This window comes from Canis lupus, chromosome 3 (genome assembly GCF_048164855.1).
Source record: "Canis lupus baileyi chromosome 3, mCanLup2.hap1, whole genome shotgun sequence".
NCBI lineage: Eukaryota > Metazoa > Chordata > Mammalia > Carnivora > Canidae > Canis > Canis lupus.
In genome coordinates, this window is record NC_132840.1 from 79,573,486 (window position 1) to 79,592,250 (window position 18,765).

Consider the following 18,765-nt stretch of genomic DNA (forward strand, 5'->3'; position numbering starts at 1 on the left):
AGAACATACCAAGGGGTGAGGTGTAGAGGAGATTCAGGCCAGGGGAGTCCCAGGAAGGAGAGTGGCCCCATTATTTGTCCAGGCTCCAAACCAGGATGACTGGGATTAGGAAGCAGCCTCGCCCATGGGCTGAATTGAAGCCTCCGCTCAGGGAACCCTGAGCAAATACGCCCTGATCCTCACATAAAGGGCCAATTAACTGCGTTGTCTCTGGGAACAAATCCGCTAACAGGGTGACAAGCCCCTAGACGCTGGCAGGCCCTGTGTTTGCTGAGAGGCCGACCGGGAGCAAATCAGGGGATTAGGATGGGGCAGGAGCCACATGGTGGGATGCAGTTTACTGTCTGCCGCAGCCCTCCGAGCCAGCAGGGGCCAGGTGCCAGGACCCCGGGTTTCTGTCCTGGCTTAGCCTCTGGTGTGATGGAAGCTGGGTGACCCCGGTCAGCGGGAAACAAAGCAGAGGGCCCCAGACCCGGAAATCTGAAGGAAATTTAAGTCCAGAGTGGTGAAGTCTTGGAACGCCTTCTGGGCTGGTCATTCATTCCTGAATGCGTTGATTTCTGGTGAGGGAAACCTATCCCGTGCGGGCTCTCTGACCTGAAGGCAGTGTGGCCCTGGAGCAAGGGACAGCGTCAAATCCCATGTTTTAGAATCCTGACTTGTCAGAGAGGATGTTCGCTAGCCCCTCGTGGTCTACCCGAACTTAGGTCAGCCTCAAGGTCTGCTCGGATTGAAGCCCTTTGTGGGGCGTCAGGCCCCAAGTTCAGCCCGGCAGACGAGGTGCTGAAAGAACAGCTCCCAGGGCTCTGCCCCCGCGCGGCTGTCTCCGCACCCCACACCCCTTCCAGCCTTACAAAGTCCAACGCAGAGCTGACTCGAGGTTGGGGGATGAGGGGTGGGTAGGGAGTTGCCTAAACATGTTAGTTAGTTTGAGGCCCCAGGGGCCTACATGTGGATTGAGGGTGGAGTTTTGGGACAAGCCATCCAGCCTTTGTGAAAAAGTGTCCATCTAGTTCCCTTGAGCGCTCCCTGCCTGAATACTTCAACTCCTGAATGTGCTAACTGTGGGCTCTATGACCATGTAGCCTCCGCCTGTCTGGATCCCCTCGACCTGTTCACCTAGCCGCTCTGGGTCAGAAGCAGCCACCCCACCGAGGTGGTATCATCATGCAGAGCCCAATGACTGGGCTAGAACCCCACCACTCAGCCATCAACACGGTCTTACCCCCAGATAGGTAGGCCCAGGTCTCTCTCTCCCTTGAGCCCCCAGTGCTATCTCCAGCCTAGGAGAGTGAACAAGTGAGTGTAGTGTGCGCACACACGCGCAGGTGGACAGGTGGGTAAGTGATGGGGGACTCCGAAATCTTCAGGTAAAAAGAGAAAACTCAGAAGCAGGCTGGATGGAGGAGAGGGGGTCATGGTTTCTCCCCACTGCTCCCCATTGGAAGGACAACCTTTATCATTTGAAGATTTGCAGGAGTTTTGCCTCAACCCCTTCCCTTCTCTTGCACTTGCCTTTACAGAAACTAATATTGCTCTCCTTGTCTTTGTCCCGGACTCTGCTTTCGGTCTCCTCAAGAAAGTAAAAACAATTTAATAAACCGTGTCATCGCAGGGCAACGCAAAAGTCCGCAGATAGATGCCAGAGGCATGCATATGGATGCCAATGCCGGGGTTCCTTGGGCCTTCCCCCTCCCGCGGTACCCTCCTTGCTCGGAGCTCCCGCAGGTACTGCTAGACTGGAGCGTCTGGAGCGGGACTCCCAGTCAAGGGGCAGCACCTGGTCCCACGGTCTCTCTGCTGCAAAACGGGCGACTAAAGGGGTGGACGCGCCCTGCAGTGATTCCCCACCCACCCCAGCTCCCGCTCCAAACCACCCCAGCCTCTGCACTCCGCAGCTAAGCCCCGGGACTTGGGAAGACATGCAGGCCCGGGCTTTGAGAGCTAGAGGCACGGTCTTGGTCTTAGCCTAAGGGCGCGGAAAAGAGAGACTGGATTCCTGTTTTGAAGTCAGTCTGAAGGGCAGAGTCCGACAGAGCCTCCCATCCCTCCTCTTGGCTGCTTTGAGAAAGGAGGGAAACTCTGTCTTGCCGCGTCCAGACCCCGACCCCGGACACCGGGCGCGGGGCGGGGACTGCAACTCGCGCGCTGCGCGACTCGTCTCTGGCCCTGCTAGTGGCCATCGGGGTGGGGACGGGAGGGTGGAGGGAGGCGGATTAATCCCTTAATTACGCCGTGATCGGCGTGGCACCTGCTTTCCGTCCGCCCAGCTCCCAGGGGACCCCGGCACTGGGGGGTGGAGAGAAGGACGGGGAAGGAGGAGGGCGCGCGGAGGCACGCACCGTACCCAGGCGCGCCGGCCGGAGAGCGGCACCGTGGCTGGGGCAGCGCGCAGAGGCTGCGGAGGGGCGTCCGGCTCCCGGCCCGCGGGTCCCAGACCCAGGGGCTGGGCCCCGAGCCCCCCGCCCCGGTCCCGGCTGGGTCGCGCCATGCTGCGCTACCTGCTGAAGACACTGCTGCAGATGAACTTGTTCGCGGACTCCCTGGCGGGGGACATCTCCAACTCCAGCGACCTGCTCTTCGGCTTCAACTCCTCGGTGGCGGCGCTCAACCACAGCCTGCTGCCCCCCGGCGACCCCTCTTTCAACGGTAAGACCCTGCCCCGCGGGGACGTCGGATCCGGGGACGGGGTAAGGTGGGAGGGCGGCGTGGAGGGGGAGGCCGAAGCGCTCGCGCCTCGAGGTCGGGGCCAAGGGGCGCCTCCCTGTGCCTCCTGGGGAGGGCGGGGACCGACCAAGGGATAATCTGGGGTTTCGAGCGCCCGAGGGGGGTTTCGGCGGAAGATCAGCCCAGCCGACCCCGACGGCCACCCCCAGCGAGGAGAACCGGCCGGTGATGGGCGAGCACGGAGCCGAGGGAGGCGGGGCCCCCGGCCCGGGGCGCGGCGGAGGCAACGCGGTCGCCGGCGGGCCCGGGCCAAGCCGCGCCACTCGTGACCCGGCCGGCCTGCAGGTTTTCCTTCGGGACCCCGCGTTTCCCAAGAACTCACTTCGGACTAGAGTGAGGAGGCTAGAGCGTGGGATGCGTTTGCGACAGGGGGCGACAGAAGCGGAGCCCGTTTTAGGGAAACTTAGAAGTTTGCCCCGCAGAGGCGGAGCTCACAGCCGGCCCACGCGGCAGAAGTGCGGCGGCGAGGTCGTTACCGCTAATTACGGTGATTAATAAATGACTGGGACAGCGCGCCCTCCCCCAGCTCCGCAGTCCCTCCCCGGCGCGCGGAGAGGCCCGATCCCGCCCCCTGCCGGCCGCGCCGGGAATCCCGCTCTCCCGGACCCCTCTGCCGTGTCCCCTCTGCTTCCTCCCGTCCCCATCCCTTAACATCCACCCACTCGATCTAGGGACAGCACGGTCCTGGAAACTCAAAGATGACCAAAAAGGAGACCTCGGCCATGTGCACGTGTGAGGGGTAGTCCAGGTGCTGGGGAGGAGCCCCAGAGCTTCATTAGCATGATCATTAGCTATTCATTAGCTGCTGTCGGAGCATCTCCTGAGACCGGGAATGACAGGGAAGAAATTCCAGGGAAAGGGCGCCTGCAGCTGTGTCTACAGGAATTAGGGGGACCAGAAGGGTGTGGTATGTACGAGGGGGCAGGGACGGAGGAGGTGGCAAACGAGCTGGGTGTCTCCAAATTCCTGGCCCTCCTTTGGGTTCCCAGGAGATTAAGCACAGAGCCCTTCTCACCCACCGCGCAGACACACCTCTGCTCCCCCAGCGCTCAGTTTTCACCATTCACTGTCTCATTTATGCCTGAAAACGTTAAGGAGGTATTAGGGATGGCATTGATGGCCACATTTTGCAACCGAGGAGACAAATTTAGAGAATATGAAAAGTGCTCCAGTGGTCACAAAGGCAACACAGAGCTTAGCAATAATGAATCTATTTCCATCAGATCCTAGGGTTATGCAATGGGGGAGAAAGGGATACTGGGGCCTGATAGAATCTGATAAGGTCAGGTGGGCTAGGGAGGAAGAGGCCCTAAGTAATCAGGGAATTACCATATTTATTGAGCCTTCCCCCAAGTGCTTTACATATATTACGGTCTTGTGACAACCCTCACTGCTCCCATATTTAAAACAAACGGAGACTCAGACGAGCTCCATAATTTGCCCAAGTTCGTACAGCCAGGAAGTGTCAGATCTGAGGTTCCCAGCCCAACCTGGTTCCAAGACAATCCCTGAGTTCTCAGTTGCTCTAGCGTCGGCTCTGCCTCAACTGGGACTGGGATGGGATTCAGGAGTGGAGACAGGTGACAAACAGAGATTTCCATTGGTAAGGAAGGAAATTGAGAAAAATCATTCCCCTCCCTAAGTGGGAGGGAAACTGATCCTGTCTCAGCCAGTTAAATAAACTCTCCCCAAGACAATGTCAGTATGGGGCACCCCTTCCAGCTTTGTCTCCATAGGAGCTTCTAAGAGTAGGGATGCGGGAATGAGGCCCAATCCCACACCGAGGCCAGGAGCTAGAGGTCCCGGAGGATTTTGGAACAGATCCAGAGGGGCGCGGGCGGGGGAAGGGTAAGGCGGAGAACAGAAGCGGGGTAGTTCTGGTTAGTGCAGGACGCCAAATTATGCGAGGCAGCAGCGGCGCCTACTGGCCGCCACCGGTTACAGACCCACTTCGGACGAAGTTGGGAGTGTCTGAGCCTAAAGGGCTCCGGGATCCTGGATTCCAAAGCAACTGAAGTAGATGAAGCCGGCAGGAGTCTGTAGGCCAAGTGAGAGGCAGGAACAGAACACTCAGGTGAACGCATCCGATGAAACAAAGGAGAGGAACCCCCTTCCTAGTTAGTGATTCTTAGTCTTTCTCGGCTAAGGCAACCCGTAGAAAATCTGTGGACAGCTCCGCACCTCTTAGAAAAGGAGCATCACTCACATTTCCATTACCATTTTCATTAATTTCTGTGACTTCATGGGTTCTTCCAAGTATGATTGTGGAGTCAGTAAGAGGGCCACCTGGCTGGCTCAGTCCACAGAGCATGAGACTCTTGATCTCTGGGTCGTGAGTTTGAGCCCAATGTTGAGCATAAAGATTATTTAATTTAAAAAATGAGATAAAAAATAAATTAAAAACAACAACAACAACAACAACAAAGAAAGGTTGTGTGTCCATTCGTGGACTCCAGGTTGAGAACCTCTCCTGGTCCCACATTCCAGTCGGATCACTCTCACCTTACCTTTCCTAAGAGACTCCGGGCTGGCCCACGCTCTCCATTTTGCTGGCCCAGCACCATGCAGAGGCCAAGGACCACGTGTTGGCTCTGGTGCACCGCTTCAGGCAGCAAGGACAATCTGCAAACCAGCCAGTGTGGGAGATTGAATACCAAGGCCTAGAGGGGTGGTCTACTTGCCCAGACAAGGCCCAGTCACTCTCCACTTAACCTTGGCCAGAGAGAAGGCTGGTGTCTCTAGGCAGCCTAGAAAGCCGGCCTAGGAGCGCACGTCCTGATTCCTCTCTCCGGATCTGTCAATCTGGAGGCATAACCTTTCCAGCCTAAGAAGGGGGAGAGGACGTCTGCTCAGAGAGAGAATGGACCCTACAGAGGGAAAGGGGTCAGGGAGGGCAGGTAGGGTTGTGTTTCTCTCTGGAGCCTCCCCTTTAACCTCCCGAGGTCTAAATGCTCTGTGCCAACCCCCCTACCCTCAGCGTCAAGGGTCGAGCCGGAGGACGCGATGCCGCGCATCGTGGAGCAGCCGCCAGATCTGCTGGTGTCCCGGGGCGAGCCGGCCACGCTGCCCTGCCGCGCCGAGGGCCGGCCCCGGCCCAACATCGAGTGGTACAAGAACGGCGCGCGGGTGGCCACTGCGCGCGAGGACCCGCGCGCGCACCGCCTGCTGCTGCCCAGCGGCGCCCTCTTCTTCCCCCGCATCGTGCACGGGCGCCGCGCGCGCCCCGACGAGGGTGTCTACACTTGCGTGGCGCGCAACTACCTGGGGGCAGCGGCCAGCAGAAATGCCTCGCTGGAAGTGGCGGGTGAGAGTCACGTTGTCCTCTGGTTGGAGGGCACCAGGTAACCCGATCTAGAACCAGCCCCCATCTTCTTTCGGGACGGTGACCTTTGGTGTCTAAGGTCGCAGGAGGAAGCGGGCCTGGTATCTTTGCACCTGGGGAAGACTTTGGGTCTGTGATGATGCACCCCTCCCCAAAAACTTTCCTGGTGTCCTAGCCCAGTTATTCGTTTAGTCTCCTGGTCATTCATTCTCATTCTCTGTGTCTCTGTCTCTGTCCCTGTTCATCTATCTCTCCAGTCCTCCGTGATGATTTCCGGCAGTCTCCTGGAAACGTGGTGGTGGCAGTGGGCGAGCCAGCGGTGATGGAATGCGTTCCCCCCCGTGGCCACCCGGAGCCTTCCGTGTCCTGGAAGAAGGACAGTGCAAGACTCAGAGAGGAGGAGGGAAGGATCACGGTCAGGAGTGGTGCCATAGCTGGGGATCTAACCGGGCCAGGGCCATCATTAGGGGGCGGGGCCATAGGGTAGGGGGTTAGGCATGTCTCAAAGGAGGAAGGAGTGAATCTAAGTGTCTTGGAGGGTCAGGAAATAATGTCTTGGATGTGATAAGGCAGGAGATTTAAGGTCAGTGCATTAGCTCATCAGAGACTGAGAGTCAGCTCTCTAGTGAGGGAAAAGGATGGATAGGATGGAACTGGTATAAAATAGGTGGGGAGCAAGGTGCACCGGGAACTCGTGGCAGGTGGGTTGGGCTGTGGGAACAAAATGTAGACTGGAGTCCCCACCTTGGGCAGATCACTTAAGGATTCTTTATCTGATAAGTGGGTCAACGTCACTAGGCTTCATTGGCTCCCTGGGAGGATCAAATAAATGAATATGCTTTGATGGTTACAACAGACCAAAGTTACCATTATTACCCTGCAGATTCGTGGAGGGAAGCTGATGATGTCACATACACTCAAGAGTGATGCGGGGATGTATGTGTGCGTGGCCTCCAACATGGCAGGAGAACGGGAGAGTGGGGCAGCTGAACTTGTGGTACTGGGTAGGCACAGGGAGCTTGGGGGTTTAGGGGGTGTGCAGCCCGGGTAGTGAGAAGCCATGCAGATCCCCTGATGGTTCACTCACTCCCGCTCCATAGAGCGACCCTCATTCCTGCGTAGACCAGTCAACCAGGTGGTCCTGGCAGATGCCCCCGTGGATTTCCCATGTGAGGTGCAGGGAGATCCCCCACCCCGTCTACGCTGGCGCAAGGAGGATGGGGAACTGCCCACCGGCAGGTGAGAATCCCCTTCCTCCTGCCTGTAAGGAGACCCAACCAGCTCAAGAGCATACCCTGCCCTCTAAAACTGGACGGCAGGGATCCCTGGGTGGCGCAGCGGTTTAGCGCCTGCCTTTGGCCCAGGGCGTGATCCTGGAGACCCGGGATCGAATCCCACGTCGGGCTCCCAGTGCGTGGAGCCTGCTTCTCCCTCTGCCTGTGTCTCTGCCTCTCTCTCTCACTGTGTGCCTATCATAAATAAATAAAATAAAAAAATTAAAAAAATAAAATAAAATAAAACTGGACGGCAGACACCCTCTCACTTGACAACACAGGGAAATCCAGACCCTACCCAGCCTCCATCTCCTTTCACGGGTCTGTGGATACCAGCTTCTGTTGCTGTTGAGGCCTGCCTTGTCTTTATGTGTCCCAATCCTGGTGTCCGTCCTGGGGGAGAGAGAAGGGGTCTGTAGCTGTGGCCAACCCAGCCTGGGGGTGGGGAGTGGAGCAGGTATGAGATCCGGAGTGACCACAGCCTTTGGATCGGCCGCGTGACTGCCGCCGACGAGGGGACCTACACCTGTGTGGCTGAGAACAGCGTGGGCCGCGCCGAAGCATCTGGCTCCCTCAGTGTTCACGGTGAGCTCCCCCCTCCCGGGACTGCCAGACCAGGAATGAGCTGAGGGCATGGAGGGTGGGGTGAAGAGGAGAACGAGGGAGAAAGGACAGAGTGGGAGGTATGGGTGGGTCGCTCGAGGCTTTTAGGAGAGAAAGGAGGAGAAAGCTGAGCAGGCTTGAACAGGAATTGGATATCTGCTCCTCCTTAAGCCAAGCTTGGGCTTCTCTCTCCTGTTCCCTCAGTCTCCCTTCTGAGTGCCCTGACTCCCTGTCCCTTTATCGCCTCCCCCTTCCCAGTCCCACCCCAGCTGGTGACCCAGCCGCAGGACCAGATGGCAGCTCCTGGAGAGAGTGTGGCTTTCCAATGCGAGACCAAAGGAAACCCCCCACCTGCCATCTTCTGGCAGAAGGAGGGAAGTCAGGTAGGTGGCCAGCTCCGTGGGCCTTCCCACGAGCTTCCCCTCTGGGTCTTAGCCTCCCTCCTTCTACATTCTGCAGACTTCTCTCCGAGGTCTCGTCTGGGTACCTTTGGTCCTCCCAGAAACTGCTGCAGGTTATTTGGGAGGCTTAAATAAGATAACGAGAGTAAAAGGCCTGGGACATATTGAACACTTGGAAAGGAAATGATGCTAATAGGTTTAGGTGGAAGGAAACAGTCCTGTATGGTAATTCCCTGGAGACTCCTTCTATTTTAGGCAAGACTGTCCTGAAGATGTAGCGAATCCAGACGGACGCCTCCTCTCCCAGACACCCGGGGCTTGGGCTTTAATATGCTGCTCTGCAAAGTGTGTACTGACTGTACCAAAGCGGCTCAGGGTACAGGGAGTTGCTCATCTACTTACAAGGGACTCCCACCAGGGGGAGCGCACTGTCACCCCCTTGGCAAAAAAGTCCTGAATACCCACATGAACAGTAATGAGGTTCCAAGAAGAGTACCTCCTCCTACGGGAAGGGTGGGAATTTCACCACTAGGAAACAGGGTCAGTATAATAAAAATAAGTCTGACTGACCCTACCCCACTGGATAACCAGTTCTCCCACTGCCTCATTCCAAATCCACAGCCACAATTTTCCAATCTTCTCTAGCATCTGGGATTGCTGTATCTCAACTAGATGCTCAAATGAATAAAAATGCTGATGATAGTAGAGGATGAGAGTAGGTATGCATCAGGGGATCGGCCAGGTGCCCTTTACCTGTAACCCAAACCCCTTTCCCCACCTCCTATATATCTATGTAACATAAAACCAGAAAGAAGGGGGGAAATATTAAACCTTTATCACACAATGCATTAAAGGATTTTCATGATTACTCATTTAATCCTCATAACTGTCCCCTAAGAGTCAAATTTGGAGGGATTTGGGCCCAGGAAGGTTAAAGAGCTTGCTCAGAGTTGCCCAACTCATAAGTCACAAAGCTGGGAAGTGTACCCCCAAATCATCTAAGAGAATGTCCACATTTTTGTGAGTAGATCTAACTGGTTTACCCAAGGTCAGATAACTGGCAGTTTTGGGGACAGAGTAGGAACTAGAGACTTAGGAATTCTCTGAATTCTGGGGTTGATGGGAACCTTTCTCTCTGCCAAATTCCTGCTCATTCTCTACCTTTGGTTCTTTGCTCTGTCCCCAGGTTCTACTTTTCCCCAGCCAGCCGCTTCAGCCCAAGGGGCGCTTCTCTGTGTCTCCCAGAGGCCAGCTCAACATTACGGATGTGCAGAGCGGGGATGCTGGCTACTACGTGTGTCAGGCCGTTAGTGTGGCCGGGAGCGTCCTGGCTAAGGCCCTGCTGGAGGTAAAAAGAGGTAGGTGCTCATGGAGGTGCCCGGACCCATGGCCTGGAAGGACATAATGGCTTGAAGATATCTGCTTCTCTAGGATTCTATATAAGATGTCTGCAAGGGGAGGGGTGTGTTCCTGAGACATGGCCTTGAAGTTTGGAACTCGGCTACAGAAGCCACTAGTACATGGCTGGTCCCGGGCAGAGACTACAGATGGTTATCAAGGCCCCTCCAGTCTCTGGGGGAGGAGGAATGACGGATCAGAGAAGGAAGACAAGGGGCTGGTTGCCTGGACCCAGGATCCTCTCCTGAGGTGCTGAACTTCTTCCTCTCCCAGCCTCCTCCTTGGATGGGCTGCCTCCTATCATCCTCCAGGGACCAGCCAATCAGACGCTGGCACTTGGCTCCCCTGTGTGGCTGCCATGCAGAGTGACCGGGAACCCTCAACCGAGTGTCCGATGGAAGAAGGATGGGCAGTGGCTGCAGGGGGACGACCTCCAGCTCAACCTAATGGCCAATGGTACGCTGTACATCGCCAGCGTGCAGGTGAGCCTCATCCCTGGGACCTGAGTATCTGAGAGGGGTCATACAGTCCACATGCCCAACTCGTGGACATACCCGCTGGGACTGATTCCGTTTCTACTCTGTTCTCTTAGACCACCTAAAGTGTGCCAGGCCTTCCCCATCCTTCTGAATACCCACCTCCACCCCCTCCCCCTACCTTGCTCTGCTCCCAGTTTGCCAGTCCTCTACCCTCTCCTGCAGGAGATGGACCTGGGTTTCTACAGCTGTGTGGCCAAGAGTTCCATGGGGGAGGCCACATGGAGCAGCTGGCTTAGGAGGCGGGGTGAGTAGGGGTTAGTGAACTACGTCCCCATCTTCACCATCACCACTGTCACAGCTCCATGGCTTCTCCGGGAAGGAGGCAGGTTACATGGGGGCCATCCTTTTCCCGTCCGCCTACTTAAAGATTATCTCCTCGCTGCAGAAGATTGGGGAGTATCACCAGAGCCCCCTACAGAACCCAGTACCCCTCCAGGGCCTCCCTCTCAGCCAGTGGTCACTGAGATCACCAAGAACAGCATTACCCTGACCTGGAAGCCCAACCCGCAGGCGGGGGCCACAGTCACCTCTTATGTGATAGAGGCCTTCAGGTATGGAGAAAGTTTTAAATGCAAACCTGGAAAGTCAAAAGAAGGGAATCTTATGTCCTTAGGGTCTTTGCTGTGGTGGGGAGAGTTTTGTCAATTCCCTCTCCCAAGGTGAGGAGATAGTAGGGGGCCATAGAGAATGGACGAGAGGGAGTAGACAGGTTGGGGGATCCCTGGCTCAGACAACTCTGTCACCCCATGCCTATTGCAGCCAAGCAGCTGGCAACACGTGGCGGACAGTGGCAGATGGTGTGCAGCTGGAGACACACACGGTCAGTGGTCTGCAGCCCAACACCATCTATCTGTTTCTGGTGCGAGCTGTGGGAGCCTGGGGCCTCAGTGAGCCCAGCCCCGTCTCTGAGCCCATCCGCACCCAGGGTGAGTAAGGTCAGAGTCCCTGGCTCATGGATATGACACAAAACACGGCAGAGCACCCCTTCCCCCAAACTATGGCAGCATGGCCCCTCCTTTCTGCTGTTATGGGTCTCTCCTGGTAGCCCAGCCTAGAATAGGTCATGCCTCCCCTCACTGGGAGGACAAGAAAAGAGGGGAGAGAGGGAAATTCAGTCATCTCAGTAAGCCCCCCACTTCTGAGCCTATTACCCACAGATAATGTAGCTTATTAGGACTACAAGGGACCTTGGAAGGTTCATCTTCATGTTAGAGATGAGGAACTGAGGTCTCTAAAGCGTATATATGTAGTTATGCAGGAAGTGGATTCATATTAGCTGGACACCCAGGCCCACCTCTGGAAGCTATTCCCCTGAGCAGCCCCCTGCTGATCCTGGGGTGGGCTCTGGGCTACTAAGTAGTACAGTCTGCGGGGGCAGGGGGTGCAGCGGAGGTAGGATACAAGCACACTTAGCACACTTGTGGTCTAACTCCCTGTCACTGGTGGCCCCTGCTGAGTGGGCTTTTTGGTCCAATAGACAGCAACCCATCCAGGCCAGTGGAGGACCCATGGAGAGGCCAGCGGGGACTGGCTGAAGTGGCTGTGCATGTGCAGGAGCCCGTAGTCCTTGGGCTCCGGACCTTGCAGGTGTCCTGGACTGTGAGTGGGGCATCGGAACGAGCTTAAGGGCAGGGATGATGATAGGGGCCATAGGGACCTCCAGGAATGGGTACGGGAGAGTGGGAGGTGAGAGGCTGGGGAGGACAGGGAGGGTGGCGGAGGGCCAGGACCTGGAGGTCCCTGTCTCTCCTTCTGGTATGTTTTGTCCTGTCTACTATAGGTAGATGGCCCAGTCCAGCTGGTGCAAGGTTTCCGGGTGTCTTGGAGGGTAGCAGGTCCTGATGGGGGAAGCTGGACAGTACTGGACCTACAGTCCCCAAGCCAGCAAAGTACTGTGCTAAGAGGACTCCCCCCAGGGACCCAAATTCAGATCAAAGTGCAAGCCCAAGGCCAGGAGGGGCTGGGGCCTGAAAGTCCCTTTGTGACCAGGAGCATTCCGGAGGAAGGTAAGGGAAGTGATGCAAGAGCTGATGAGGAAACAACGGGAAAGAGGGAGTGGGGGAGGATAGAAGTTTGCATGGGAAGAGCAAGGGGGGTTGTGGGAGGAAGGGATGCCTGATACCTCAGTTCCCTAAGGTGATACCTGGGAGGGGGAAGGTTGGGGCAGGAGGGGTAGCTGGCAATGACTGTCTTTCTCACCATGCTCCACCGGGGGGCCCAGCCCCCAGTGGCCCCCCCCAGGGAGTGACAGTGGCCTTGGGGGGTGAAGGCAACAGCAGTGTCACGGTGTCCTGGGAACCTCCCCTCCCCTCCCAGCAAAATGGGGTGATCAAGGAATACCAGGTACAGGGGTTGAGAAGGGACCGGAGAAGGGACAGAAGGGACGGGAGGAGGGAGGTCCTAGGGGCTAGGGTCAGGGAGGAGGGAACCTAGAACTGGCTTTGGGGCTGGAGACGAGGTTGGGGGAGAGGAGAGACGTTTCAGCGTGTTCCCTCCAGGCTGAATGATGCCTGCCTCAGCCCCCTCTACCGTTCAGAGCCTGGACCCCCTTTCAGCCTCTCTAAGCCCGGGTCTCGGCCTCCCCAGATCTGGTGCCTGGGCAATGAGAGCCGCTTCCACCTCAACCGGTCTGCGGCAGGCTGGGCACGCTCCGCCGTGCTCCGGGGACTGCTGCCCGGCCTTCTCTACCGGACCCGGGTCGCGGCGGCCACCAGCGCCGGCGTGGGCGTGGCCAGCGTCCCGGTGTCGGTGCAGCTGCGTGAGTCCCGAGCTGGGAGAGGGCGGGCCGGGCCGGGGCACCGGGGGTCTGGGCGCGCCTGGTCCCGGGCCCACGGCCCCGGCCCGCTCACCCCTCTGGCCCCCACAGCCTCCCCGCCGGAGTCGGAGCCCGGGCTCGAGGTGCGCCCGGGGCTGGCGGAGCGCCTGGCCAGGGTGCTGCGGGCGCCTGCCTTCCTGGCGGGCAGCGGGGCCGCCTGCGGGGCGCTGCTGCTCGCGCTCTGCGCCGTCCTCTACCGGCGCCGGAGGCAGCGCAAGGAGCTCAGTCACTACACCGGTGAGCGGGGCCGCGGGGGCGCCCTGGGCGCTGGGACCCCGAGAGGAGGGCCGGGGGCGGGGCCTGGAGATCCCGCCCCCCGGGAGGGAGGGGCCCGGGCGCGCGGAGAGCCGGACGGGGGGCGCCCCGCTGGGCCTGGGGGCGGGTCCGAGACGGGTCGGCCCCGCCCCCTCCCCCCCTCCCCCGAGGGACGCGCGGTGGGCATCCTCCGGCAGGGGGCGACGGGCCGGGGGGACTGGCGGGGGGACCTGAGTCAGGGGAGAGGGGCAGAATCGTCCCCTGAGATGCCCCGAGAGGCCAGCGGGCCTTGCAGTGCGTCTCAGTATAGAGGGGGCCCGGCAGGGCAGCCCGGGGGGCTCCGCGGTTTAGCGCCGCCTTCGGTCCAGGGTGTGAGCCTGGAGACCCGAGATCGAGTCCCACGAAGGGGCCCGGCCAGGATCCGGGGCGTTACACGGAGAGGCGGGGTGTGCCTGGGAAGGCTGGGGGGGGGCCTGAAAAGGGGCGACTGGATTTCTTTTACTCTCCGGTAAGGGGCGTGTCTGGAGAGATTCTGAGGTCTCTTGGGTCAGGGGTTCCCCACCTGGACCACGCACAGGAATCATTTGGGGAACTTTTAGAAAAACACTGATGCTTGAGTCCCGCTCCTAGCAACTCTGATGGACTTGGTCCAGGGTACAGGCTGAGGGGTGGAATTGGGCCTGGGGCCAAGAAGGGGCCAAGAATGGGGGTATTTCTGACCCTCTCTCCATTTACCCTCCTCTTCCTCCCATGGATTCTTTTTCGGAAGCCTCCTTTGCCTACACACCGGCAGGTAAGCTATCTCCTCTCCAGTAGGGTTCAGACCCCGAGGACGGGTCCTTCTCTCAGTCTCCCCCTCGTATTCGCAGTGTCCTTCCCACACTCAGAGGGCCTCTCTGGAGCCAGTTCCAGGTAATCCTCTTAATTCATCTGCCGAGGATGACTCCCCTCCATCAAGAGATCATTCTCCTTCCTCCCCAGGCCTCACTGCCCGTCTCCCACCTGCCACCCTCAAATTCCCCATTCCTGTTCTACAACTCCCGAGTAGCCTTATATGCGCTGGCCCGTTCAGGCCCTGGGTCCCCAGCGTTCCGGTGCTTTCCCTCAGGCCACCCATGGGCCTCGGCCCCGCCCCCTACCCTTGGCTGGCCGACTCGTGGCCCCACCCATCTCGAAGCCCCTCAGCCCCGGAGCCCAGGGGGAGCTGCTGCCCCAGCAATCCTGACCCAGACGACAGATATTACAATGGTGAGGAGTTCTAATTCCCTCAGGGGCTCACCTGGCCCCCGCCACCCTTCTCTCCACCTCCTGGGGCAAACGGAAGGGAGCCGAGGATTGCCAGTCTTCCTGAGGTTGGTCAGTCCTTGGGGAGGATATGAGTTGGGGGAGCTTCTCTCATGCCTAACCTTCACCCCGGCTTGGGAAGTAAGGTTTGGGGAGGGGGGAAGAAGCTGGTCCGGTGGGATCTCCTTTGGCCCTCCATCCTCCTGTTGTCCGCTATTTCTCTGTCTCTGCCCTCTGCCCCCTGCCTCCCCCCCTGGCCTCCCTCTTTCTCCTCCTCAGAAGCAGGGATCTCCCTGTACCTGGCTCAGACGGCCCGAGGCACTGCCGCCCCTACAGAGGGTCCTGTCTACAGCACCATTGACCCAGCTGGGGAGGAGCTGCAGACCTTCCACGGGGGGTTCCCCCCAAATCCCTCGGGGGACCCAGGCGCCTGGAGCCAATATGCTCCTCCAGAATGGAGCCAGGGGGACAGTGGTAGGACTCTAGTCCCTAACACCCCCATTTTCATTCTGAGCAGAGTATCCCCAAAGAATATCCCCTAGCCTTCTCCTCTGAGACTCAGCCCAACACTTCTGACATTTCTCATCTACCTCTTATCTTGGGGTGTCCCCATCCTACCCTTCTCAGGAGCCAGGGGAGGCAAAGTAAAGCTTCTGGGAAAAGCTGTGCAGATGCCCTCTCTCAACTGGCCGGAAGCCCTGCCACCACCTCCCCCTTCCTGTGAACTGAGCTGCCTAGAGGGGCCTGAGGAAGATCTGGAAGGCAGGTAAGGATGTGCCCTGCTGTAGGTGCCCTGAACAGATGGCACCACCCGAGGGTCTCCTGCAGGGGGAGGGCAGAGGTGCTGGGAGAGGAGGGGAAGAGGGCAACAGGAGGCCAAGGGGAAGGTATGGAAGCTACTCACTCATCGCTACCCTCCTTCCTCTTTGTCCCCAGCTCAGAGCCAGAAGAGTGGTGCCCACCAATGTCTGAGAGGAGCCATCTGACAGAGCCCAGCTCCACTGGAGGGTGCTTGGTCCCTCCATCCCAAGGGGAAGCCCCCTCTCCCACATCTTCCTATGGACAGCAGTCCACAGCTACTCTTACCCCCTCACCTCCTGACCCTCCCCAGCCCCCCACTGACATCCCCCATCTCCACCAGATGCCCAGGTAGGGGGGCACATTATTGGCCCTAGGTGCATATCTCTTCTGTGGGGGATTGGATAAATAGATGAATGGACGGATGGATGAATCTGGGGTCCAGAGGTCTCATGGCCGTGTCAGAGTGGAAGTGTGACTTGGGAAGGAACGTGAAGGCTGACAGGGTCTCTCACTCCTTTCAGGCTGTCTCTCCATGGGAGCGGCTCTGCAGGCTTCTTGGGGCATTTCAAAGACATGGCTCTCCTCATACTTCACTAGCTTTGGAGCCTTGTGGGGGACACCCTGTGCCTTATTCATCGATGTGTCTAGCACAGTGCCTGGAACGTAGTGGGCACTTAGAATTCGTTGAGTGAACAAAAGCTGAGGCCTCATGTCATTGCAGGAGGGTGCCCCTGGGGCCAAGTTCCCCTCTCAGTGTATCCCAGCCCACTCTGAGTAGCCATGAAGGGAGGCCTGCTGGCCTGGGTGCTGGCCCCACAGCCTCCCATCACCTCAACCCCAGTCCTGTCCCTAGTACAGCCAGCAGTGCCCCAGGTGAGTCTGTGGAACACTTAACCTGTCCCTACCTCCCCTTACTGCTCTCCCTCCCCACCAAGCTTCATCCTCAAGCCCCTTTCCTGATCCTCTCTCTTACCTGCTCTGCTCCCCATCCCCTAATCCCCTAATGCTACAGGGAGAACCCGGCAGGTGCCTGGGGAGATGACCCCTCCGCTTCAAGGGCCCCGGGCCCGAATCCGGAAGCCCAAGGCTGTTCCCTACCGGCGGGAGCACAGTCCTGGCGGTGAGGGTGCCTTGGGCCTGAGAGATGGTGACAGTAGAGGGAACAGGCAGGAAGCCAAGGATGAGCTCTGGGGGCTGGAGGAGGGAGCAGATGAACCCAAATCTTGGGCTGTTCAGTCACAGCCTCCCCACCCCTTCAATGCTGGGGAGTAGGAGTGGGAGAAAGATTGGTATCAGGAGAAGTGAGAGACTCTGCTGAAAACAGGTCTCTCCCCAGATTTGCCCCCACCACCCTTGCCGCCACCAGAGGAAGAGACGAGCTGGGCCTTAGGGCTGAGAGCAGCAGGCAGCATGTCCTCCCTGGAACGAGAGCGGGAGCGCAGTGGGGAGAGAATGGTGCAGGCTGGGCTCCTGGGGGCCCAGCGGGGTCCCCACCTGGATGGTAAGGAGGGCCAGGGCAGGAAAGACGGCCACTGCTACACAAGAAGTTGGGAGTGGAGGCCAATAGCATAGTAGAGACCTGAAACTTTCGACCCAGCTCCCCCCCACCATCAGCTGGGTTCATGCATCTGATCAAAACCTCCACCTGTCTCTGTAGTTCTCGTGGGAAGAACCCCCTGACATTCCCAAGTTGTGTAATTTCCCAGGACTGAAGCCCAGATGAGTGGGGCTGGGTGTTCTGACTCTCCTTGCCCGAGGCTCTTTCTGGGTCCCCCATGGGTTTCTGAGCCTGTGTTATGTCAAGGTCCCGTGCTGGCAAGGTCACGGGCATTCTGTCTCTCCTGAGCACCCAGGGTGGCCTGAGCCCCATGCCCGTGATCTCTTCCACCAGAGCTGGGGCTGAGGTCAGGGAGGGCAGACAGTGGCCAGACAGTGATGTCCTGCTCTCTGCCTGGGCCCCGTGGCCCTTCTCTCTTGGGCTGCAGAAGAGGCCTGGCTCCCTTACAGCCGACCGAGCTTCCTGTCCCGGGGCCAGGGGCCCAACACCTGTTCCACAGCCGGCAGCAACTCTTCGAGAGGCTCTGGCAGCTCTCGAGGCTCCCGGGGACCTGGACGGAGCCGGAGCCGGAGCCGGAGCCAGAGCCAGAGGCCAGGACAGAAATGTGGAGAGGTGCGGGCTAGGGTATGCGAGCAACGAGCAACGGGGAGAAGGCTGGGCAGGCGAGCCGAGGAGTGGGTGCCTGGGAACAGGAAGGGCTTTCTGAGCAGGTGTCCGAAGGAGGGGACCCAGTGAGTGAGGGGGAACAGGTGACACCTGGAGAACAGGTGACAAAGAGTGAAGACAAGGTAATACATAGGGGAGCCTGGGCTCCCCAGAGGAGAGTGAGGTCAGGAGAGAAGAGGCCAGTCCCCACCCGTAGCCTGTTTGCCTTGGCTTCCGGCCTTGCAAACCAGCCTCTTCCTCTCTCTAGGAACCAAGATGACCCTGGATAAGGATACCTGGAATTCCACGGGGAAGGGCTTGGCCAAGAACCTTGGATGGGAGCCCCTCCCCCTGGCAAATGGGGGTGAGCAGAGAGGAGCAGGGGGGAGGGTCTCTTACCTCCTGCAATGATGCTTAGAAGCCAGAGAGCCAGCTCTTCCCTTTCCATCTCTTTCTACCTGAACCATATTTGTAAAAGAGACAATAAAAGGAGTCTGATGAGAGCCCTGGAGCCCGCTTGTCTGGTTTTGTGCAGGACGCAGTGAAGAAAGGAGCTTCAAGAGAGTGTAGATCAAGGCACACAGAGTAGCTTCCACTTCCTCTTGACCCTCTATTAAAAGCACTAGATGAGGACAGGAGCCAAGGGATCCCGGCCTGTCCTGCCTCCTGAGGGAGCTGAAGCCCACCTTCTCCCAGTGAAAACCAGAGGGACTTTTGGGGCGCCTGGGTGCCTCAGTGGTTGAGCATCTGCCTTCGACTCAGGGTGTGATCCCAGCATCCTGGGGTTGAGTCCCACATCGGGGTCCCCACAGGGAGCCTGCCTCTCCCCCTGCCTATGTCTCTGCCTCTCTCTGTGTCTCTCATGAAAAAATAGATAAAATCTTAAAAAAAAAAAAAGACTGAAGGACTTTCCAAATAACCAAAACAAGAAACCTGTCCCACGTTCAGACAGACAAGCCAGGCCCTCCCTTGGTGTCCTCAGGGTCTGTCTACCCTCCTATAAGCAAATCAGCCCCTCACAATAATCATAATTGTTATAGAACTTAAAGAGCGGCTCTTGGGGGGGCTCAGGCTATTAAGCACCTGACTCTTGATTCTGGCTCAGGTCACGATCTTGGGGTGCTGAGACAGAGTCCCACACCG

General features: G+C 58.3%; 1 protein-coding gene across 8 annotated transcripts; it reads left to right on the forward strand.

The window, feature by feature from the left end:
- Nucleotides 1-2,371: 2,371 nt before the first annotated feature.
- Nucleotides 2,372-18,125, forward strand: ROBO3 (roundabout guidance receptor 3). Of its 8 annotated transcripts, none has more exons than XM_072822516.1 (28): nt 2,376-2,649; nt 5,705-6,031; nt 6,307-6,464; nt 6,933-7,053; nt 7,150-7,288; nt 7,781-7,908; nt 8,185-8,309; nt 9,514-9,685; nt 9,999-10,207; nt 10,427-10,508; nt 10,650-10,815; nt 11,024-11,190; nt 11,742-11,863; nt 12,045-12,270; nt 12,486-12,607; nt 12,851-13,022; nt 13,131-13,316; nt 14,104-14,127; nt 14,204-14,246; nt 14,443-14,582; nt 14,898-15,092; nt 15,246-15,384; nt 15,555-15,767; nt 16,141-16,292; nt 16,432-16,539; nt 16,744-16,920; nt 17,405-17,601; nt 17,891-18,125. In XM_072822516.1, the coding sequence occupies exons 1-28, from the start codon at nt 2,490-2,492 to the stop codon at nt 17,900-17,902; spliced, it is 4,182 nt and encodes a 1,393-aa protein (XP_072678617.1). In that variant the 5' UTR covers nt 2,376-2,489; the 3' UTR covers nt 17,903-18,125. The 8 variants fall into 8 exon arrangements, 7 of the variants coding, with proteins under 7 accessions (XP_072678619.1, XP_072678612.1, XP_072678613.1 ...); XM_072822517.1 differs by having other exon boundaries at nt 2,378-2,649; nt 16,756-16,920; XM_072822518.1 differs by having other exon boundaries at nt 2,374-2,649; nt 12,851-13,316; nt 16,273-16,292.
- Nucleotides 18,126-18,765: the final 640 nt, after the last annotated feature.